A 23,857-nucleotide genomic window follows, 5' to 3' on the forward strand; every position below is an offset into this window, starting at 1 on the left:
ATCCCCTGAATACCTCTGTCCCTATGCTGTATGGATAATATGTTCTAGACACTGTAAAACATCTTGCCCAATCTGATATTACACAGGGAAGACATTATTGAATGAAGTAATGTACAGAGATATGCATATGTTTGGAACACACATCATTTAGCTGTAAAGATAATTTTCTTTCATTGGTGGTCCTTTGACTTTAATATAGGATGTAGTCCCCACTGGCACCTGAGCGTAGTCTTAAAAAGTACTTCATGGTAGGAAACAGAATCCTCTACCATTTCCCTCCTTCCCACAAACTCCAATATCTCATCTGAAGTTACCTTTCAATCCTTAGATGACAGGTTTCTCTCCCTTTTTCCCAGAGGAGACGAACTGAATGGGTTTGCCAGGGGACAAAGTGATGCAGCTTTAAGAGCTTTTAATGCCAGTTTACATTTGTATCATTTTAATGCTTTCAAAATGCTTTTACATGCTGTTGTCAGTTGACTTCAATCTCCAAAGTAGGCAAGATAAGTACAAATGAGACAAGTAACAGCTAATGTTTCTTCAGTGCCTGTTATGTCCCACCCTCTTTGCTAAATGCTGGACATTTATTATCTCATTTAATCCCCACTACAACATTATCAAGGAAGTATTATTATAATTCCGCATAAAGAGGCAATTGTAGTTTGGAAATAATTTGTTAGGTCTTTTAGCTGGTGGGAGAGTGGAGACAAAATCTGAACTCAGGAAGTCACTCTCCAGAATTAAAGTTTCAAAAGAAAATGATAGAGATATTTAGGAAATGAAGGGGATACCACAGGATGAAGGAAATTTAAAAATAGAAAAAAATATATAAGAATTTGAGGGGCCCCTGGGTGGCTCCATCAGTTGAGCATCTGCCTTTAGCTCAGGTCACGATCTCACGGTTTGTGGGTTCGAGCCCTGTGTCAGGCTCTGTGCTGATAGCTCAGAGCCTGGAGCCTGCTTCAGGTTCTGTGTCTCCCTCTCTGTGCCCCTTTTCTGCTCACCTTCTGTTTCTTTCTGTCTTTCAAAAATTAATAAAAATTAAAAATTAAAAAAAAAAGAAAAGAAATATAAGAATTTGAAAACAATTTAAAGAGCAAAGATCCGGAGCGCCTAGGTGGCTCTTGATTTCGGCTCAGGTCATGATCTCAGGATAGTGAGATTGAGCCCTGCCTTGGGCTCTGTGTTGGGCATGAAGCTGCTTAAGATTCTCTCTCTCTCTCTCTCTCTCTCTCTCTCTCTCTCCCTCCCTCCCTCCCTCCCTCCCTCCCTCTCTCTCCCCTCCCTCTCCCTCTCCCCTCCCTCTCCCTCTCCCCTCCCTCTCCCCCCTCCCCCCTCTCTCCTCCCACCCATCTCCCTCTCCCTCTCCCCTGCTCTCTCTCTCTCAAAAAAAAAAAAAAAAAAAAGCAAAGATCCAACATCGACATCTACCTTTTTGAATCTGTCCCTATTTTCAGCCCAGATTCTTCTATTCGTAGTCTCTTCTTGAAAACTTTACCTGTTTAGTAGTGTGCATGACCAATGTGGTTAGTTTTACTGAGAAGTCTGAGGCTACAGAACAAGAAGGATGGGAAGTTTTTGCCTTTGAGATAGGCTGTCCTCCTCCCAATCTGGAAAATCCTCCTACTTTTTGAGTTTAACACCTGACTTCCACTTGGAAAGTCAAGCTTGCCTGCTTGTGAAAGATCAGGTTTGGGTGCCAGCAGAACCAAATCCTGAGGCTGAGAGGGCTTGGTTTATTATAGTCTCTGAAGCTTGGCCCACATATATGAGCAGAGGGATTCCCACCCTAGAGGGTTTTGTGAAGATTAGAGGCAATGTGTGTACATCACCTGGCACACAATAGATCCTAAGATTCACAGCAACAGCTGAGAAAAGGGGAGGGAGGGAGGTTTGCTGGTTGCTCAGTACCTTTTGTCCTGGGACTCTTACTCTCTTTGTGGAGAAGGGCAAGGGGTATAGGTCCAAGAGTGCATATGCTATGGGGCTGGAAGAACCCTGGAGAGAGTGGGAGTGAGCTCAGTTCAGTCAAAATTGTGGGAACCTGATCTATTTCAAGGCTTGAAATTCACATAAGGGATGAAATCTGAGAGAGGATGAAAGAGTAAATACCCAGCCAGCAAAGCCAGTGCTGACGTTGGTAAAGGTGAGTCATGTCACCTCAGGTATGTTTTGGCCATAATAAAGGCATTCATGGAAGGGTGCTGAATGGGAATCTGACAATAAAGGTGATCACCCTTGTCCCCATTCTTCTTCCTCAGAGTGTCAGATTCAGCAATCTTCAAAGCTACCTGAAAGTAACTTCTAGCTCCAAATTCCTTTCTCTGACTCCCAGCAAACCTGCCCTCCCTCCAAATGTTCCACCTCTATACAAATAATATTCACTAGAGTCCTCTGAAGAAATTGCTATTTATGTCACATTACCATTCAGGAAAATAAAGAACATGCAGGTTATCAATCAATCACAGTATCAGAGTGATTGCTGCCGATTATAGCCTGGCTCCACACTCCACAATTATTTGCAGGCTAGTGAGTACCGAACATCTTCCTTTACTTAAAGAATAACCAGGCAGAGTGGCAAGAGTACTGCTCAGGGGTGGAATCTTGACTCTGACCTTATTAGAAAGTAAAGCGACTACAGACAGGCCACTCACCTTTTCCAGTCCTAGATTTGCGGTGTATGAAGGGGCACTGCTCATCTCCTCCCAGGGATCATTTTTAATGTGTAAAAGAAAATATTTGAAAGTACTGTGTGGACATAGGATTTTGTTTAGACCACAAATAGGTGTTTTTATTTCCATTCCAATCCGTGTATCTGCTGAGCAAAATAGGCTGGTGTTGACAGTGCCATCCTGGACATTGTCAAAAGCTTACCTGTAGCGACTTCTCTTCAGTTAAAGCTGTGTTGGGGGAAAGTTCCAAGGTCTATGTCAGGTCAGTTCTGGAAAAAAACAAGGAGGGTGGTGAGGGTAGAGAAGCAAAACTAACAAAGCAGATTACAAAGCAATCCATGTTAGGCTTGAGACACTGGTCACTGGCTCTTCGATTTCAGATTGGACTAATTTCCAGGAATCTTATAGCTGGTAGAAGACAGCAGCTGTTTTTCTCCCAAACTACTCAAGGCTCATTTTTAAAATGATGATCTTTATAGCTGGACAAGGAAGTCATCAGTCTTACCAAAGACACCACTTTTGCCCTATTACTCTACAGAAAAGTCTCCAGTGATTATACATTAACTAGAAATACATGCTTCAGTGTGATTTAGACTCCACCCCCATGCACTACCACCAGCCCCGCCTTATTTATCCCTCTGCTTCCCATAAAGCCAGAATACTAGCCAGTTTGGTTCCCTCCAAGCCCCGTAAATAACTGCTCCTTTCTGATAAGGGCTTTTGCTCACTCTCTTCTTCTGCCTCGAAGCCATGAGTTTCTCTGCCTTCTCCCTATTTTTCACGTGTGATCTTAATCCTACCTGAGTCTTAAGGTCCAGCTTATATTTTTCTTCCATGAAGTCTTGCCCAGGTACAGGTCTCCCCTGCAGATCCTCTTTCCAGCAGGTCTGTCATAGGCACATCCTCATTTCAGCCCAGCCCTAGAGACAGTTTAGGTCATTTCTGGGGGCAAGGGCCTGTCCTGAGCAGCACTCTGCTCTTTCTCTGTGGATGTGAGAAAAGTGGGTGCATGTGCCCGTCACAAGCCACCACTTACTATTTCACGAGGGCTGTGTCCAGCAGGTGAGGAAGGACTCAGAACCACATGGCTCTGGCCTTTGAGCCAGGCTCATCCAGCTGTTTTGTAAGGGGTGAGAGTGGCGCTAAATGTTTGTGGGAGTAAAACAGTCACCTTGAAGCCATTCCACCTGAGAACTCTCCTGGAGAGAACCCCAACTTGAACCCCTTTCTCTCTGGCCTTCATGATAAAGGAAAAGAGGGAAAGAGACTCAGACTCCGACACTAACACAGCAGCATATGTGCCAGGCGCCATGCCAAGTGCCAGAAGAGAATGGTCTCACTGCGTTCTTTCAAGGACCCGATGAGGTTAGGACTACTCTAATCTCCAGCCACAGCTGAGAAAACACAAACTCAGAGTAAAAAAAAACTTGTATAATGTCCAAATAAATAGCGAAGTGTTATCTGAACCCAGTTGTCTCAGAGTACAAGGCCTGTTTGTTTTGTTTTTAGTTTAGTCGACACCAGTGGTTCTCAGAGTATGATGCCCAGAGCAGTAGTATCAGCGTCTCCTGGAAACTTGTTAGAAATGTAAGTTCTTGGGCCCCACCCAAGTCCTGCTGAATCAGAAACTCCTACTGACAGTGATCTGGGCTGTTACAAGTCCTGGTGGTGCGTGTTCAAGTTTGAATACTACTATTCTGAGCTAAACCTCCCACAAGAAGATCCCTTATAACTTGGCCTAGAAACCATATTGACATAGGAACATTCTAAGATGTTGGTTATGTGTGGACCCCTGACCACGCCAGAGTCCACCTGACTTTCTGTGCCACCTGGTTCCTCATCAAGGCAGACCTGGAGCTGCAAGTATATTTGTAGCTTTGGAGGCTGGGGAGAAGGAGTTTTAAAAAAGAGAAAAGAAAAAACCTTAATTTCTTCAAGTTTTCTTGATAAAATTTGTCACAATCTGATCGTTTTTATTTATGTTGTCATGCTTATGTCTACAACCTGTACTGCCAGTTTCTACTGTTGATGTATTCTTGGTCATTCATTCCATTATTTATTCAACAAACATCTGTTGGGTGCCAAGGAGGTGACAGTGCAGGATGAGGTGCTCGTGCTTAAACGATGCGTCAGAGACAAACTCAGCCTGCTCAGAGCCTGCACTTAACTGGCCATCACCAAGGCATGTGAAAAGTGTTGCCTGGGGGTAGGAAGAGGCACTTTAGGAAAACACACAGGGCCCCTTTCCCAGGTTTGCAGTCAGGGAAGGCTGCTGCTTCTTCTTCTTCTTCTTCTTCTTCTTCTTCTTCTTTTTTAACACTTATTTTTGAGAGAGAGAGAAAGAGAGAGAGAGAGACAGAGCATGAGCAGGGGAGGGGCAGAGAGAGAGAGAGGGAGACACAGAATCCTTCCTTGGGGAAGTGGGGAAACATTTTAAGAAAAGTGACATGAGAAAATGTATGCATGTATTAGCAGGCTCAGGCCAGTACCTATACAGCCTTCTTTTCATACGGTTTCTGTATTGTTGCTGGACGGATGAGACCCTCGCAAGTCATCCTTGCTCTGTCCTCCACCTCGCCCAGAGTGTCTGCAGTCTCCGCCTCTGACTCTGCCTGTGAGCCCCCATCTAGTCAGACAGTGTGTTCACTTATTTGCATGGCTTTTATCACTCCATGAACAGAAGTAGGTCACCTCTCAGAGACATAGTATGCCTTCAGTGTTTTCTCCTGCTCTTGGCTGCAGGGTGCCTGTCCTTGCTGGTGACCGTCCAGCACACGGAGCGCTATGTCACCCTGTTTGCCTCTGTCGTCCTCAAATGTGACTACACCACCTCCGCCCAGCTCCAGGATGTGGTAGTGACGTGGCGCTTCAAGTCCTTCTGCAAGGACCCTATCTTTGACTACTACTCTGCATGTGAGTGCCCTCCCCCCTCTGCCCAGGCCCCTCTGTGAAGCATTGCCATGAAGGCATAGGAATTATTTAGGATCACAAATCCTTATGAGAAGCCACAAAGATCACTTAACGTGGCCCCCTCATTTGATAGATAAATGGCCCAGGCAGATGAACTAACTTATTCCTGGTCACATACTATTTTATTTTAAAATTTATGTCCTACCTTGTTCCTGAAAAGATTTAGGCAGCTCAGACATTAAGTTTTTTTTAAAAGGCAGCTCAAGTCCTGCCTCCCAGCCCATTTGGTTGCATGCCAGCACACTGAGATGAGTCTGCAGTCTGCCGCCATCACCTTCACCACCTTAGAATGTAGACAAGAAGCCTCCTACACCCTCCAGGATGCTGAGGAGTGGCCATTTGTGAACCTCCGCACACTGCCACACTCCCTTTTATGGTCAGCCTTCCTGGTGGCCGACTGAACCCTCCAAGTGAGCGAGTGAGCGAGAGCTCACTGCCCCCAGGGAATACATTCTCAGGGCTGCACAATTCCCCCTACCTATGCTTAGCCACGTCCTACCTCACAGTAGTGGCTGCCCCACTCATGTCAGTTCTGTGCTCCGAAAGCAAAGCTCTTTCTAGCTGTCTACTTCTGCCTCTCTCAAGGAACAAAGGAATGCAGATCCTCACTGGCAGCCCTGGACAATTAACCCTGTAGAAATTTTTGAGAGTAGAAGTAGATGCCGTCTATAAGGAAGGAAGTGAGCTTCCTGAGATGAGGAAAAATGGGGGGAGGCCTGAGCTTTACCTCTGTCAGCCCTGACTTACAGTACATCTTACAGTATGAACCCCGATACCTAAATGTCTGAGTCACTGACAGAACCTGGCCTCGTTCCCAAAAGACACATCTCTAAATCAAGGCATGATTTTCAGGGGGTTACTCTTCAAATAAAGGGCCAGGGAAAAGAGACCAGGGTGGTAGGCATTTGCCACCAGAAAATGCATTGTAAGGGCAGGTAGATGAACCCTGTGGGGGCAGAATCTGGGGTTACCAAAAATGAGGTAAGGGTAGTTGGGATGGGAAATGGGGGCATGCAGCCAGGATTTAGAAATGATGGCCTTTTAGAGGGGTCTGGGTCTTGCTGCTCAAAAGTTCATTAGTATCACCTGGGAGTTCATTAGAAATGCAGACTCTCAGATTCTCACTCCGGACCCGCAGACTCAGAATCTTCATGTTTAGTAAGATTCCCAGTAGATGCATGAGCTCAGGAAAAATTGAGAAGCTTCCCTGCCCCAGGGAACACTAAAGGTGCCTTTCTTCATGGGAATTCCCCCTGCTGTGTGACTTAGCTGTGTCCCCTTTTCTCAGCTTACCAGGCAGCTTTATCCCTGGGCCAGGACCCCTCCAATGACTGCAATGACAGCCAGCGGGAGGTTCGCATCGTGGCTCAGAGGCGGGGGCAGAATGAGCCCGTGCTGGGGGTGGATTACCGGCAGCGCAAGATCACCATCCAGAACCGTGAGTGCAGGGGAGGCAGCAGGGAAATGGGGGTGGCGGACACCAGGCCTGACAGGCTGAGTCATTGTGGGGATTTCCCCCCCCCCTTTTTTTTTTTTTTCCATTTGTTTGTTTGAGGAAATTGCCAGATACATAGAATGCTGTACCACCATCTGAAGTCACTCCCCTGGAAGTTGGTGTCTGGATGAGAAGATGTCCTACAGCTTTGGCTAAAGGTCTGGGAGCGGGTGGTTTCTTTTGCTTTTTCATGGCTAAGGTGTGGATCAGTCTTGTTTGCTCCCTCCCATAAATTGCCCTCAGGGCCTGTGTGAACCCCAGGGCCCTGAGTTTCTCTCTGACCACTCCTGTTGTATATATCTAAGGGGCTTTCAAGTAGGTGACCACCTTGACACCATCATCACCCTTTGGTAGAGGAAAGAGCGTTAGGCTTCATTGACCAAGAGCATTAGTTCATTGACCAGCAGCAGATTTTTTTTCTCTGGCGTCTGTTACCTCATCTGAAAGATGGACATAATAGGCTCTGTCTCCCTACACTGAAGTAAGTATCAAACGTGATATCTGAAAGCTATGTCTAAAGCATGTTTATTCTTTATGCCTAGTACACGGAGTGGTGGTTAGAACCCTCAGTCTGCAGTCAGATTCTGGTGTGGGTCCCCATTCTGCACTTATAGGGTATGTGAACTTGGGTAAGTCCCTTCGATTTTTTTCTACAAAATGGGACTTGCCATAGTACTCCCCATCTCGTGGAGATTTGTCAGGATTAAGTGAGCTGATATACATAAAGCACTTAGCAAATATTAAGTGTGCAGTGAACTTTAGTTACCATCACTGAGCACGCTTTTGGACGGAGGGTTAGCCCTACATTCCTACCTTGTAATCCAGGATTGCCATGATGGGTTATTGGCACATAATTCAGAGCCTATTTCAGTGAGCTTCATGTGCAGTGTTAAATAAATATTTGCTGCTTAAAAGGGGAAAAATGGTAGAGAATACACTAAGCAGGCCACTCAGGGTACCTGTGGCAACAATGTGAGGAAATCAGTGAATATTTGATGACCATTTAAAGGTAGATCATTTAAAGGGAGCCAATTTAATATTTGCTTCCAGATTGGTGTCTAATACTTTAGCTGTAATATTTAAACCTGATCCTTTTACATGCAATCTCTGCTTTCCCCAAGCCAGCCCTTAAACTCTTAGCTTTAGTGAACATCTGTCCTATTCTGGTCTCTAGGTACATTCTCAAAGATTCAGGGTGGTTCTGTTTTTCCCAGAACCTGCAAAATGAGCCCTGATCTGACTCCAAAATGTAAAGTCTCTTTTGGCAAGTCTCATTTAGTTTTTGAAGGATAATATTCCCCAGAGGTGACAAGGTGACAGACAGTCCTTGCTTTTCTCTCTCTCTTTCTTTCTTTCTTTCTTTCTTTCTTTCTTTCTTTCTTTCTTTCTTTCTTTCTTTCTTTCATCTAATTTTGAACAATAGTATCCACTATTTCCACTCCCAGTCACTTTTGGATCAAACTTTGCTTCTTCCTTACTCTCATGGAAAACCATTATTTCCCCCTTGGTTTTTAATTCTACCTCCATGCTTGTTGTGACTTCCTAGAACCCTTGTTTTCTGACACTTCTTTGCTCTGTGCTTGCGTCATTTGAAAAGACCCTGTCAAATCAGTTCTTGGATCATTTAAAATATAAACATATCCAGGGGTGCCTGGGTGACTCAGTTGGTTGAGTGTCCAACTTCAGCTCAGGTCACAATCTCACAGCTCATGAGTTTGAGCCCGCGTTACTCAGAGCCTGGAGCCTGCTTTGAAATCTAGGTCTCTGTCTCTCTCTGCCTCTCCCCCACTCATGCTCTGTTTCTCTCTCTCAAAAATAAATAAACATAAAGAAATTTAAATATTAACATATCTGAATGTCCTCATTACTGTGACATCCCTGAAAAACATGTTTATGTTTCTAATAAAAACTGGGGCAGGGGCGCCTGGGTGGCTCAGTCGGTTAAGCGGCCGACTTCGGCTCAGGTAATGATCTCACGGTCCGTGAGTTCGAGCCCCGCGTCGGGCTCTGTGCTGACAGCTCAGAGTCTGGAGCCTGTTTCAGATTCTGTGTCTCCCTCTCTCTCTGCCCCTCCCCTGTTCATGCTCTGTCTCTCTCTGTCTCAAAAATAAATAAACGTTAAAAAAAAAAAAAACTTTTAAAAATAAAAAAAAAAAAACTGGGGCAGACCTATGATACACATTAACTTAGAGGGAGAACCTCCTCCAAAACACTTTCCCCATTCTTCCAAGTCTAGGGGAAGCTCTTTCTGGGAAAGGTAGTGTGTTTGGAAAATCATGGGCAGGAAAATATTGTAGAGATTGACGTAGAAAGAGAAGGAAACAAAAGTTGAAGTTAGCTCCAGTGGTGCGTGACCTTGCATTTCTGTTTCATTTCCTCAATAAATATTTTTTGACAAACAGATAATGGAGAATTGTAAATATGACTGCCAGCTAAGCAGGAGCAAGTCCATAATGCGAAGGGTTTTTTTGTTTTGTTTTTGGTTTTTTGGGTTTTTTTTTTTTTTTTTAAAGAATTTGAAGATGTCCCCTGGCACTTACTGTGGGTGAAATAGCAGGAATGTGGAAGCTGCCTGGATCCTCTGACTGGACTTTCAGCCCTGTTAGGACAGAGGAGTCTGGTTCCTCTGCAGATCTTCCCAGTGTCTGACTCAGTGCTGGACCCACAAAAGGTCTTTAGTGAAGATTTGTCGCATTTACTAAACTTGAACATACCATTCATCTCTCTTAAGTAGCACAGCGCTTGGTGCTCATGAGAACTGAAAATCCTTTCTTGAGCATTGAATAACATTTACCCTTAAAATAGTGGCATTTCATCCTTACTTATTCAATTCATCTCATAACCCATCCCTTCAAGATCCAGAGGGATCCATTCATAGCCAGTGAGGGATCCAGGCTGTGGAGTTTTCTACCCACTTTGGAGAGGACATTAGAACTTAGTGGTTAACAGCACCAGCTTTGCAACAGAGAGACATGGATTTGAACCTACTTATGCTAAGCATTATTTCTCTGTTCTTAGGCTAGTTTCTTAGCCTCCTGGAGTCTTGGTTTCTTCATCTGAAATGCAGCCAATCATAGTTAGTGTATCAGGATTGTGTAGAGTTTGATTATGAATAAGCAAAAGCTCCAAATATTAGTGACTTAATAAAGAAGTTTTTTTCTTCTCATGTATAAATTTGGAGGTAGATAGTCCAAAACTAGTGTGGTGCCTCTGTTCCATTAAGTCCTCAGGGATGGTCCCCAGCTCCAGCTCACCAAGAAAGTCTTTTTCTCCCCCATGGTCCAAGATGGCAGTCATCACATGTGCTTGACTGATAACAGTATAAAAGAAAAGATGAAGAAAAGGACAAAGATGTTCCCCAACTGTTTTAAGAAAGTTCCTGGGAGCCATCTTGTGACACTTCTGCTTACATTCTATCCACCAGAACTGAGTCACATGTTCATGTCCACCTGTAAGAGATGACAGGAAGTAGTTACTTTATTCTAGATGGCCATGTACATGACCAAAAATTATAAGACTGAGAGAAAAAGGGAGAAGAGACCCTGGGTGACAGTGTAATGTCACCTCACCCACTGTGAGCTGTGGTGGGAATTAAATGAGGTGATGTCCAAAATCCTTTCAAGGCACCTGGTAGGGTTCAATGAAAGGTGAGTTCTACCATTATTAGACTGTTTGGAGAAATAGGATGGTCTCAGAAAAAAGACAGAACTATGAGGGGGGGCCCTAAGGATGTGGAAGGACAGTGCTGAGTCCTAAGCCATAGGTCAGATACCAGGGCCCTCTCCTTTAACACCTGGTACTTTCTCCCTCCTCCCTGCAGGAGCAGACCTTGTGATTAATGAAGTGATGTGGTGGGACCATGGAGTGTATTATTGCACCATTGAGGCTCCAGGGGACACATCAGGAGACCCAGATAAGGAGGTGAAGCTCATTGTTCTGCGTAAGTGCTGTTGGAGCTTTCTATTTAGCCACCTCATTGCTGTGACACTTTTACATACAGCACAGAAACAAGCAAGCCCAGGTTATTGTTGGATTGCCAACCTCTGAAGGTCCCTTACCAAAACTAAACTTTATTTTTTTTCTTTTCCTTTTCCTTTTCCTTTTCCTTTTCCTTTTCCTTTCCTTGTCTTTTTTTTTTTTTTTTTTTTGCTGGTATATTCGTCAAGCTTAACCTATAGGTCAAGAGCTATATTTATTAGACCTCTAGAATGTTAGACCTGGAAGCATTCACCTGCATATTTGGTTAGCTTCCTCTTGGTGTCTCCCCTGCAGACTGGCTGACAGTGATCTTCATCATTCTGGGAGCCCTCCTCCTGCTCCTGCTGATTGGAGTGTGCTGGTGCCAGTGCTGTCCTCAGTATTGCTGCTGCTACATCCGATGCCCCTGCTGTCCTGCCCGTTGCTGCTGCCCCGAGGAAGGTGAGAGAGGACAGATGGGCAGTGGGATGGGGTGATGCTGGAGCCTGGTATCCCAAATACATGAGCTTCACACACACAGATCAAAACCTTGGGTCCTTCCAGGTTCTCCTCCATGCCCTTCTCCCCTCACAGGCTCAGAGGTCTTTGACCCCAGCACAGAATATAATGCTAGAGAAAGCTTTAGACCCAAGTGGGAAGATTTCTGTCTCTCCACATCCGAGCCTGCCTGAGGCCTCCTTCCAATGGTTCTGCCTATTGATGGCATTTCCTCAGTGGCCCTGAAATGCCTGTGCTTCAGTATTTGCTCCTAGCTCTCACCTTGCTTGGACAGGGAGTGGCTAGAGCAAGTGGTTTGAATGTAGCAGTGAGAGAGAAGGCCACCCCTTAGAGAGGACTTGAAATGAACAGATAGAGGAAAAAGGAGTTAAAGCAGTGATTCTTAAACTTAAGAATCACCTAGAGGGCTTGTTAAAACTTAGTTGCTGGCTCTACGTCCAGAGTTTCTGGTTTAATTGGTTTGGGGTAGCCCGACAATTTGTATTCCTCAAAAGTTCCCAAGTGATGTGATGCTGCTGAGCTGTGGGCCACACTTTGAATATCTCTTTTTAGATAAAGGAAAGAGGTTTAGATGAAGGAGAGAGGGAACAGAAGATCTTGCTCTTAATGTGATCTTTCTTTGGGCTAAAATTTGACTTTTTATTTTTTTATTTTTTTCAAATGTTTATTTATTTTTGAGAGAGAGAGAGCGACAGAGCATGAGCAGGGGAAGGGCAGAGAAAGAGGGAGACAGAATCTGAAGCAGGCTTCAGACTCTGAGCTGTCAGCACAGAGTCCGATTCAGGGCTTGAACTCATGAACTGTGAGATCATGTCCTAAGTTGAAGTCAGGCACTTAACTGACTGAGCCACCCAGGTGCCCCTAAAATTTGACATTTTAAACCAAAATTATGATATACCCTAAAAAATTTGTCTGTGGAATGCCAAATTTTTTAATAGAAAATTATTCTATAATGACTTCTTAATAAATAGATGGAGTGGAATCACCTGCTTTAAATGGTAGGAATTTTGCGTTCTTAAAATAACATTTTTTCCCCTGATGATACAAGTAAGGTATGACATTGTAGAAAATTTGAGAAATTTGGGAAAGTGTAAACACTAAGCACTCAGAGATAATCACTTTTATCAGTTTGGTTCATTTGAAAGGAAATTTTTTAAAAGGAAATATAAGGAATTACCTCTTAAGATAGAAAAAAACCTTAATCTACAATGTCAAGAAGGCTAATGGCCTGAGTCTGGTTTCAGGTCTGTGTTCCGAGGTTTTTGTCTTATAGGAAAAGAGAACTAACTTTTTTTTGGATGTCTGCTATGCGTAAGCCCCTTCCATATATTTCCCTCTGTGAATCCTCACAACCCTAGAAGACTGTGTTATCACTGCGTAACAGATGAGGAGACTGAAGGTCAGAGAAGTCACACAGCTAGTAAGTAACAGTGGCAGTGTGGTGTTGAATCTATGTTCACCTGACCTATGAATGCCCGAATGTCACACAGTTGAGGCTGCCACAGCCTCTGTGTGTAGATCACAGTGGGCTTGGCAGAGAAACCAATGACCTCCTGAAAGAGAGGGAAAATAGCAGAGGACTCAATACTGGGCTGTGGAACTCCCTACCTTTCAAGAGCCTTTGAGACAGATCCCAAGGAAAAATCACTATCACTGAAGTAGTAATATGTATGAAGAAATGAGAAAACTGCTCCCAAGATGGCTTCTTAGAATCCCTAAGTCAGTGGGGCACTAAAAACAGGCAGAACTGGGGACAAAGCCCACACAAATGATAAATGTATCCACTGTCAGTAAGCTGATAAACACGTTTGGGGGAGAATGATTTCTCTTAAGTGGTTAGAGTTCATTTAGAAGAACTGGTAAAATAAAGAAATGCAGGCCACAAATAAAGGTCCCTGAACTTGAGCAAATGAGGTCACTTTCAGAGTGAGTCACTAAGGCAGACTGTCCTGAGAATTTTGATGACAAGAGGAAATTACATAGGATTGAAGTTGTTAAGGAGGGCTCTTGCATGGGGAAGGGTTTGTGTGTGTGACTGTTGGTTAGAATAAGAAAACCCCAAGTGTATTTGTAGGCAAAAAACCAAGGCCAGTAGGAAATGAGTAAAGTGAAGCCTTATTTTTTTAACGTATTTTTTTTTGGAAAGAACACAAGTGGGGGAGGGGCAGTGAGAGAGGGAGACACAGAATCCAAAGCAGGCTCCAGGCTCTGAGCTGTCAGCACAGAACCTAACGCAGGGCTTGAACCCACTAACCATGAGATTGTGACCTGAGCCTAAATCAGATGCTTAACCCACTGAGCTACCCAGGTGCCCACCCCTAAAGTGAAGCCTTATGAGGCAAGGCGATCACTGAGCAGGAGGAACAGTTGGGATTGACATCAGGTATACAGCAAAAGAACTACCTGTAGAAAGGAAGGGAAGGGCAGCCTGACCTCTGGAGAAAGGGGGGAAGTCATTAAAATGAGGGGGATGATCCAAAGTGTAAGGGAAGAAGCTGAGCGATCTCATACCAGCCTGTCTCAATTTCAGCAAATCAGAATTCTAGAGGCAGAACAGAGCTTGAGAATGACATCAGTGCTTCTTGACCTTCTCTGACCACAGCTCACCTCCCTAACTTGCTCCCGCTTTACAGTGAGTTAATAGAGGACCAGCGAGGAGAAAAAATGAAATGACACCAGATATTAGTAACTCTTGATATTTCACTTAGTACTGGTAAATGACCCACAGTAGAACTTAAAAGATGAAAGTGATTGAAACTGATCCCTACATCGGTTACTGGCCATCCTCCCCACAGGGCCTCTAGGCATCCTGTGTAGTAGGGCCACAGGCCACACTGGGAATCTCTGATCTACCCACCCACCTCCCCATTCTGCTTACAGCAGAAGGAAGTAAGGCCTAAAGAGACTTTTGCACAATTTCACACAGCTCGTTAGTGGCAGATCCTGGACTAGACATAGTTCTCTTGATTCCATGCCCAGGGCTGGTTCCTCTTCCTCAACCAAGATGATGTCATCAGCTGAAAGTTCATGGGGAGGGGAAGACATGAGAAGTGGGGACCATTTAAACTGCTGCTCTAGAGGAGGGAAGTGGGGTCTATAGATCAGTCAAGGGAAGCCAGTTGAGGAGGGCTACTTGAAGGTGGTTGTCTGACTACGGTCAGCTCTGGCAGCATGGGGCCAGAAGCTAAAGCTGAAATGGTAAGAGTTCAAGTGCATGGGATTCTAGGGAGCTCCTCAGGATGTCACTGAAATGATTAGCCAGCCAAGTTACGGGGACTGGTGTATGGGAAAAAGTGAAAGGACTATGTGACCATGGTTCAAAAGAGGGTAAAGAAGGAGTTCTTTAAGAGTGGGGAATGGCTGGTAAGCAGTTACAGGCAAGTGCAGTTGGAAGGCTTCAAGGCACCACAGATGATCTTGACTGCAGGGAAGGAGAGGCAGGTGCTGTGTCATTTCTGTCACGGAAGAGATGTCTTAAAGAACATGCCCTGGGTTTTCCTCAGAAGTGAAGATAAATATGCCTTTGGTAGTTTAGGCTCCAAATGTATACAAATGTATACTTTTGTTTCCTATGGGATCTAAAGCAAAAAAAGTGACTTATTATAACAATGAGAGCCACTGTCTCTTGACTGTCTGTCATGTTGGGCATTTCAAATGTATTGCTTCACTTAACCTCAACAACTTTATGAAATAGGTATTTCCATCCTTAGCTTACAGATGAGGAGCCTGGGCCCGCATACTCTGGAAGGTCACTCAAAATCAGACTCCTGGTATACGCTGGGATTCAGGTGGAAGTCCATTGACCCTCAAAGCTTGTATTTAAGGAAACTAAACCCTGAGGACCATAGTTCTCAGGAGATTCTTGAGAATCCTCAGTAGACAACTCTAGTTGAGCTTCCTGCACTTGAATTAGGGAGCTTGTTGAAAACACAGCTGCTGCTTGCACTGCGTGAGACTGAAGGATATCTGGGAACAGGACCCAGTAATCTGTATTTTTAAGTAGCTCATTACAGTGATCAAGGCAGACTTTACTCCACTGAGGTTCAGAGATAACTTATTAGGAGTTTTTTGAGGCTTAGCTACTTTCTCCATGTCTCTTATTTTATTGCCCATCTGATTCCCCACTAGGTGAACAGAAAACCCTGACATCCCTAGGGGACAAGAGGGCATAGGAGAAGCTCAGAGGTTGTGTTTTCCACTCCCATCTCAACAGTTCCATTGCATCAGGGAAGGGAGGGGCCCTGGGAAAAAGGATGTGGCAGCTAAGAAGGGAGCAGGTGGGTTAATCTCTGAAGTATGGAAAATTTAACAGGAAAGCTCATGGAGGATTGGAAGGGTCTCTAGAGAGTTATCTGTGCAGAGGGTCCCATTAGTTAAGTCATTTGGGGAGCAAGGAGTAAGCCCAACTTTCCCTTTCTCTACTGTTGAATTAAGAGAGTAGGAGAAGGAAGGGGCCAGGATTCAGTTAGAGGGGTCGATGGTGGATAGAGTTGTTCCCAATTGAGCCAGATGTCCCCAGGCCTTAGAGGCAGAGGCAGGTCTGGAGTGGGTTTTGAAAGGTATAGAGCTGAGTTGGAGAGTAATAAAGGGAGGAGGTACAATTGTGGAAGGTTTTTGTTTTTTTGTTTTGTTTTTCATCACAGAAATAAAGGAGTCTGGGGACTCACTGATTTGACAGAAAGGACACAGGCCTGGGCATCAGAATGGCACCTCTGGCCATCACCAGCTATGGGACCTTGAACTGGGAAGTCAACCTCCCTGCACCCAGCTTCTTCATCTAATTCCCACATTAACAGATTGCTCTGAGGATTAGTTAGCCTATATAAAGTGACTGGCACATACATATTAAGCAGGGCATTATGTGTGCTGATGGTAGCACATATAGGAAGCTAGGGGAGGCATCTGTTAGCAAGAGGGAGAGGAAAGTGCTGAAGCATGTGGAGGGTCTAGAGTGCTGGCCAGTGGCATGAAGGTGTGGCAGCTGGGTGAGCTTCTCTAAGTTTGCATCTGATTTCCTCCAGGCTGGGCTATGACGCACCACCAGGGCTGGAGCTCCGGACATTTCTGGAGGCTCTGCTGCAACCACTTCCTGTTGTGCTGGAAGTTTGTTTCACACTGGAGTCATTGGGTCCAGATGGCCACTTAGCTGTTGGCCTCAGCAAATCCCCGGCCCTTTGCAGTAGGGTCCAGAGTGCCTGTCTGCCCCTCTTACTGTGCCAGGAGGAAGCCTGAGGCAGAGCCCTGCTGCTTTAGAGGTGGCCACAGGCTTGAGGAACCCAGGAGAAGGTGAGAGTGCCAGCTGGGGGGCCTGAGGCAGGCACTTCCTGCCTGAACACACAAGTCCTTTTCCTACATGCATGGATGGACTGAGACCTTGGGACACAATCACCTTAAAATAGAAATTCATGAACAAACCAACTAAATGACTTTGTTTTTAATTTACACTCATGGGGGCAGAGAGGAGAGGATTGTGTCCTTCAGACTAGTTGCACTAGGGTATCAGAGTGACATTTCTATTGATCCCTTGTGCTTTTTTTATATGATTTTCTTTGCCCTGAAAGGAAATGGTATTTCCCTTCTCCCTTCTCTGCCTTCACTGCACCACTTAGAGATTCCCCCTACTTAGGATAAGGAGAAGAGTAGAAAGGATCCACTGGGATCTACTTCAGCTTTTTGCATCTCTTGCCTCCCTTCCACTAGTTTTTCCTCTCCACCCCCAGGGTTGCAGGGCTGTTGTACCAGCTAGAACATTCTTCAGTGTCCCTCCCTTTACCAGTAATTCTTCCCATTGACCTCAGCATCTACATCCTTTTTTTTTTTTTTAGCTTTTTCCACTCTGAGTGGGCAGCCCTGAGCTTCCCTGGCAGTCCCTGACTCATAGCTGCCTTGAAGTCCTTTGCGTCTGCCCCTTCTAGATTTGGCCCGTGGCTGAAGGCCTTGTTGGCCTGGGACCCAAGATTTCATTGCCTACTAATACCCACGTATCTACCTACATTTTAGGTGAAACTGGGAATGGCAGGACGATACAATATTTTCAAGACTAGGAAGTCAAGGTTATAGGTATGCTTTCCTTGGGAATAGGGGTTGCATCCTGTACCCCAGGAGTCCCAGCTCCTTGCAAGATGACCAATTAGTTACTATTCCCTTAACTTTCACTCCTATGTAAGATAGGTCAGAAACTGGCCTCTTAGCAAAGCCTCCTAGCAAGAAAAGTGAGGTGGGAGGTGTGGGGCTTGTCCTGGCTGAGGGTCCGCATTTCTCCTTTTTCCCCTCTAGCCCTGGCTCGCCACCGGTACATGAAGCAGGCTCAGGCCCTAGGCCCTCAGATGATGGAAAAACCCCTATACTGGGGGGCGGACAGGAGCTCCCAGGTTTCATCTTATCCAATGAACCTGCTGCTGCAGCGAGGTAAACCTTGCCAGAGATTTGGGGTGGGAGAAGGCAGAGGGTAAGGGTAGGAATATGGGCTGCATTGGGGCCTTCACGACAATATAGTGGATATCTATGATCAAGGGGACGGGATGGATGCAAGCTGAAAAATGTGGCATTTTGGTGCCATAGTTCTGAGAAGCCATGTTTTGGGCCAGCCATTCTGTATGTTCTTATCCTTGTTTCCATTCAGATTTGTCCCTGCGATCCAGCCTCCCACAGATGCCAATGAGCCAGACCACTGCTCACCCTCCCATCACCAATGGTGTCCTAGAGTATTTGGAGAAAGAGCTGCGGAACCTCAACCCAGCCCAGCCTCTGCCCCCTGACCTCAAAGCCATATCTGGCCAAGCCTGCAGCATGCTGTCCTCCCTGGGCTCTGAGGTTGTGGAACGCAGAATCATCCACCTGCCTCCACTGATCAGAGACCTGCCGTCCTCCCAGAGGACCAGCAACTCCTCCCACCAACAGTGGCTCACTCCAATTCCCCCTGGACCCTGGGATCTGAGGGAGGAGAGAAGGCAGCCCCACTACTCTGCTTTTCACCAGGAGCTCCAGGACCGGGAGCCTAAGCGCCGAGCATTGGAAGGACGGGAGCCGAACCAACTTCAGAGGGGAAGGCGCCACTGCTCTGGGCTGCGTGGGTTACCCACGCCCTGGGCAGACAGGGACAGCCTCAGTGACGGCCCCTCGTCCAGTGAGGCCCGCTGGTGGCCCAACCACCTATCTGCTCGGAGCCACTACTCAGGCCGACCTCACAGGCCTGGCCCCCGGGAGAATGCCCAGAGGCCCCGGAGGCACAGGCCCCGCAGCTACTCCCCGCCCTTGCCTTCCGGCCTCAGTTCCTGGAGCTCTGAGGAGGATGAGAAGGAGAGGCAGTCCCGGAGCTGGGGAACCCACCGCCGCAGCTCACACCCCTCACACTGGCCTGAGGAGAAGCCACCCAGCTACCGCTCGCTGGATGTCATGCCAGGCAAGAATGGCAGGAAAAAAGGGAGTGTGGAGAGGCGCTCGGTGAGCCTGGGGCATCCTGCTGAGGGTCGGGCATGGGCGGAGCGGGGCTTGGCCACAGCTGGCAGAGGCCACCCCACGTGCCACCAGTGAGAATACCTCCTCCTTGTTTTGCACAGCTTGCCTCATGGGCTTGGTGAGACCTCGCTCGAAGGGGCCGGGTGAGTGCAGAGGGCCAGGAAGGGCTCGATGCTTGATGCTTAAAACAGGGCCTTCTCATCCTCAGACCAGCCTTCATCACAGTCTGGTGAGGCAGGGCTTCCCCATTTCACGGATTCAGAAATGAGGCTCAGAATAATTAAGTGCCTTGTGAGTAGTGGAGCTAAGACTTAAACACGGGCTTTATGGCTAAGGCTTTACTTCCTGTCATACCTGCCTGTCTTTACTTAGCAACCGTATTTCCATACCCCAAATTAGAACATGCAGCCTGACAGAGGACATTTGTGCCACTTCTGAGTGCTGCAAGTCAGGGTGCAAGGCCTTGTTGTATTCGAGGATGAGGTCCTCTGAGACCCCCTGGAAAGAATCCTTAAACTGATGAAAAAAAACCCCAAACCAAAACAATAAATACCTCATATCCCAAATATGGGTAAAACTTTAGGGTTCTGTGAACAGGCAAGGTGCTAGTCATAGCTTACCAGCCTAAAAGGGGCACAAAGAGGGATTATAGGCCTTAATTTTTGTTTTTTTTTAATTAAAAAAACCTTGTTTTAATTTATTTTTGCGAGAGAGAGAGAGAGCACAAGTGAGGGAAGGGCAGAGAGAGAGGGGAACACAGAATCCAAAGCAGGCTCCAGGCTCTGAGCTGTCAGCCCAGAGCCCAATGTGGGGCTCCAACTCACAGACTGCAAGATCATGACCTGAGCTGAAGTCAGACACTTAACTGACTGAGCCACCCAGGTGCCCTGGCCTTAATTTGTTTTTTAAGATGTGACTTAAAAAATCATTTTATAATTAATATATCCAAATGATGATATTCCCTTAATGTTGTCACTTTGCAAAGTTATGCTGCCGTTGCTCAAAAATATTCCCGAACTGCCTTTGGAACCAATTTACATGAAAATATATTTCTGTATTTGACCTAAATCCTCTTCTGTTTGCCTCTGTTGAGATAGAGATATCTCTGAGGGAAGTTCCCAGAGTAGAAGATATCATAGGAAGAAGAATTTTAGTCTCTAATATACCTTCAAGGATACATCTGTCATTTGGAAATGCAAATACTGCTGTGATTTGTTTAAAAAACAATCACATGTATGTAGTGTGCAAAGAAACAGGGACGTTGTGGAAGCTATGGTGCTAGTCTTTCAGGAAAAGAGCCTTGGTGAGAGAGTAATTCATGAGGAAGGTCTGCAGGCACTTCTGAAATAATGGCAATTATATCATATTCTCACAGATGTCCCATGAGAGAGGCAAAGACCAGTAACAATGAAACTTACTAGTATCCTTACTAAGTGGTACCTAGCTATGGGCATTTATGCACTAATTTAATCCTTACAACACCCTGTGAGGTTTTTACTATTATTTTCATGTTACAGTGGATACAGCTCTTTCTTCCATGTTACCAGTAAGAAAATTATATCCTGAAAGAAAACCCAGAACCAGTTAGAGCTGGGACAACAGCTATTACTTTAGTCATTAGTGACTAAACTGTCTCTTATTTTAACAGAAAAAAAAAAAAGTGTAATGTAAAAGCCAGTGTTTGGCCCCAAATCCAAGCCCTGTTTTCTTCTAATTTTTTTTTTCATTTTCTTCTCTTTAAGTTCAATTATGTGGTTTCTAGTAAGTGAGAGAAGGGAAAAAGGAACATTAATTAAGTTCCAGACACTGGGGTAAGCCCTTTCTAAACCTTATTTCACTTAATCTTTATAACATTAGGTGAGGCTCAGTGAGATTAAGTATCATGCCCTAAGTCACAAAGCCAGTAGGGAGTGAAACCAGAATTTGAACACAGACAGCTCTCTCTCAAGCCTGTACCCTTTCAGTAACTCATAATGCCTCATTTGAAAGAAAGAAGAATCGTCTGGGGCAATGATGCTCTCCTTTTATATTTCTTCCTCAGACTTTATTTCTTCCCTATTTTCTGAAAGTATCACAGCTTCCTTTATCATTAAGATGTACACACCACTAATTCTAACACAGGCAAACCACATTTTCTATTGCAAAGTTGCTCACAAGACCCAAAGATCTCACTAACGATCATTTTGAAAGCCTTCATTGTTTTGGATCTCTGAACTTATCTCACAAAGAGTTATCAGTTTACTTTATCACATTCAACTGTCTACTCATATTCTGAGTGACTAGAGGCCCAGGGCCAAAGCTGGCTGTAGAAAATTGATTGGCTTGGAAGGGCACAGTGTTTTGTTCATAGTTGGAATTTTTAATGCCTTTAGTGAAGCAAAAGTATCCAGGGCCAAAATCTCTTTGCATCTTTCCTCAGTGGGGCTGGTTGCTTCCCACACACTTTCCTAGCCTCTGAAGTCTTCAGAGTTTGCAGCTAACGTCAGAACGTATAATACAATTAGACCACTAGATGGCAATCTTTGATTATGTATAACTGGAAGTTCCTGTTTGCTCCTTGACTTGATGTTTCACGATTTTCTTAAATCAAGCTTTTGGCAGTTAGTTTTACCATAACTTTTTACAAAACACTTTTTAAAAATAGTTCATTAAATATTCAGAGCAATATGCATTAATCAAAAAATCTTTTGCTCACATGGAACCTTCTCTCTAAAGAATCATTAATGTTTAACAAATATATACCAAGGAACAAGGGCTTCCATCCAAAATATTACCCTGTTCTTTACACAGTGCCCATGAGAAAGTGGAAGTTATGTTGAGGAGTCTCCCGTTTGACTGCCAAACCAGTTGATATCTGACCTCAGGTCTGGTGTTTTTTCCACTCCATCAAACCTCAGAAATCTAAGAAACTATAATGTCATGCTTTAAACTCCTGTGGTTTCACACTGCATTGCCCCATGTGTTCCTGACCTCCTTCAAATTGATTATCTTTCTTTCCAATCTTGCCTTATCATAAAGGGCTTCCCAAGGCATTTCTGGTTTGTTGCAAGCTTGGCCTATACACACCTCTTATAATATGAAAGAAAACTGCATTCCTTCCTCTCCTAGTTAAACTCAAACTTTCTGTAGAGAAGCCAAGATTTTTTTTTCATTTTTCTTGACTCAATTTAATAAAACCTTTTTTTGATCAGTATACTTAATCTTCTACTTTTAATACAATGCCTATTCCTTGATCATGTGTAGGTTTTTCTTCAGCAAGCCCTGCACAAGGAACTTTCCTTTTGTCCCATTTCATTACTTTCCTTTGTATCAGAGAACATTTATCCCATAGCATTTTGATTAGAAGTCGTGCCCCCTAAAAATCACTTTCCTAATAAAATGGAAACACAATTTTTCTATAGCAACATGAATGTATGTACATATACAATGCATTTTGAACAGTATGTTTTGGGACAGATACCTTATTTTGCCATTTCAAGTAAGATAAGAAAGGTCACATTCATGGACTACAGCTGTAGATATTCAAAACATAGATAGAAATCCCCTACAATATATAGTTAGAGAAATATGAGAAATGTAGACATAGTGCTTGCCCTGATAGAACAAGTTGAAAAAGCCGAAAGATCAAGTGGACTAACTATTGAAGAAAAGCCACTGAGTTTGGTCAGGAAGAGATAATGATCTCTGAAAAATAACTTGAGAGAAATACTAAGGTATGAAGCTAAACTTTTTAGAAGGGCTGAGAAGGAATGGTTCAGGAGAATATGAGTAGAAAAAGAAGTCGGCCATGTCTTCATAAACAAATGGTAGGGAGATGGGCTGATGAATGGACAGAGTACTTTTTTTCAGTCTAAGGGACACTTAAAGATGTTAAAATCAGCAGGTGACAAAGTGAATGAGACTAAAACTTTCAAAAATTAAAGATGTTTGAGGGAGCCTCCAGGGAGATATGAAAGAAGAGAAACTTCAGCCTGGGGAAGACACTGGCTTTATGAAGAGTCAAGAAATAATTTTTAGATTCATACATGCTGTCCCAGCATCCACCACTCATCTATGATTTGAACACAATCAAGTGCACCTTGTGTGTTATATGCATAGACAATAGATCCCAGCTGACTGGATTTTTTTGTGTTCTATTCCACAGGAGAGAGACAGCTCCCATAGTGGAAGGAGTGTGGTCATTTAGTCACCCGGCACAGCACTACTTCTTTGGCTACTTCTCAGCTCCGCAAGTCATCAGCATCACCTAGATGTCCAGCTGACTTGGGACGGACTCTACCAATCCGTTTCTAACAGTTCTGGCTTAGGTTCTGAGAATAAAACAGAAGAATATTAAAAACATGAGTTTGAGGGGTGCCTGAGTGGCTCAGTCAGTTGAGCGTCTGACTTCGGCCCAGGTCATGATCTCACGGCTTCTGTGTTCTAGCCCCATGTTGGGCTCTGTGCTGATAGCTCAGAGCCTGGAGCCTGCTTCGGATTCTGTGTCTGCCTCTCTCTCTGTACCCCTCCCCTTCTCATGCTCTGTCTCTTTCTGTCTCTCAAAAATAAATAAACATTAAAAAACCTGTTTAAAAAACAAGAGTTTGAGGAATTCATGACTATAGTGTTAGCTTTGGCTCACACTCTGCACATTTAGAGTACCTGACATGTAATGGACCCTAACTGGGATGTGATCCCTCAGAAACTTAGTAGCTTGAGTCTTCAGCTAGGTTACACACTCAGAACCGTGGCCATTTTCACAGAACTCAGGAATCTTGAAGAAGAAATCAAACATGTTTCAGGTGCA

At 44.7% G+C, this 23,857-nt stretch overlaps 1 protein-coding gene across 1 annotated transcript in view; it reads left to right on the forward strand.

Annotated features, from left to right (window-relative positions):
• The window catches only part of ILDR1 (immunoglobulin like domain containing receptor 1), a 29,705-nt gene extending 6,269 nt beyond the window's left edge, over window positions 1–23,436 (forward strand). Inside the window, exons 2-8 of the mRNA XM_030329326.1 lie at window positions 5,415–5,585; window positions 6,931–7,080; window positions 10,958–11,077; window positions 11,410–11,556; window positions 17,890–18,021; window positions 18,236–19,056; window positions 23,216–23,436. Coding sequence (XP_030185186.1) covers window positions 5,415–5,585; window positions 6,931–7,080; window positions 10,958–11,077; window positions 11,410–11,556; window positions 17,890–18,021; window positions 18,236–19,056; window positions 23,216–23,257 — 1,583 coding nt within the window. The 3' untranslated portion in view covers window positions 23,258–23,436. The remainder of the gene's footprint in view (window positions 1–5,414; window positions 5,586–6,930; window positions 7,081–10,957; window positions 11,078–11,409; window positions 11,557–17,889; window positions 18,022–18,235; window positions 19,057–23,215) is intronic.
• Window positions 23,437–23,857: the final 421 nt, after the last annotated feature.

Source organism: Lynx canadensis, chromosome C2, assembly GCF_007474595.2.
Source record: "Lynx canadensis isolate LIC74 chromosome C2, mLynCan4.pri.v2, whole genome shotgun sequence".
Classification (NCBI taxonomy): Eukaryota; Metazoa; Chordata; class Mammalia; order Carnivora; family Felidae; genus Lynx; species Lynx canadensis.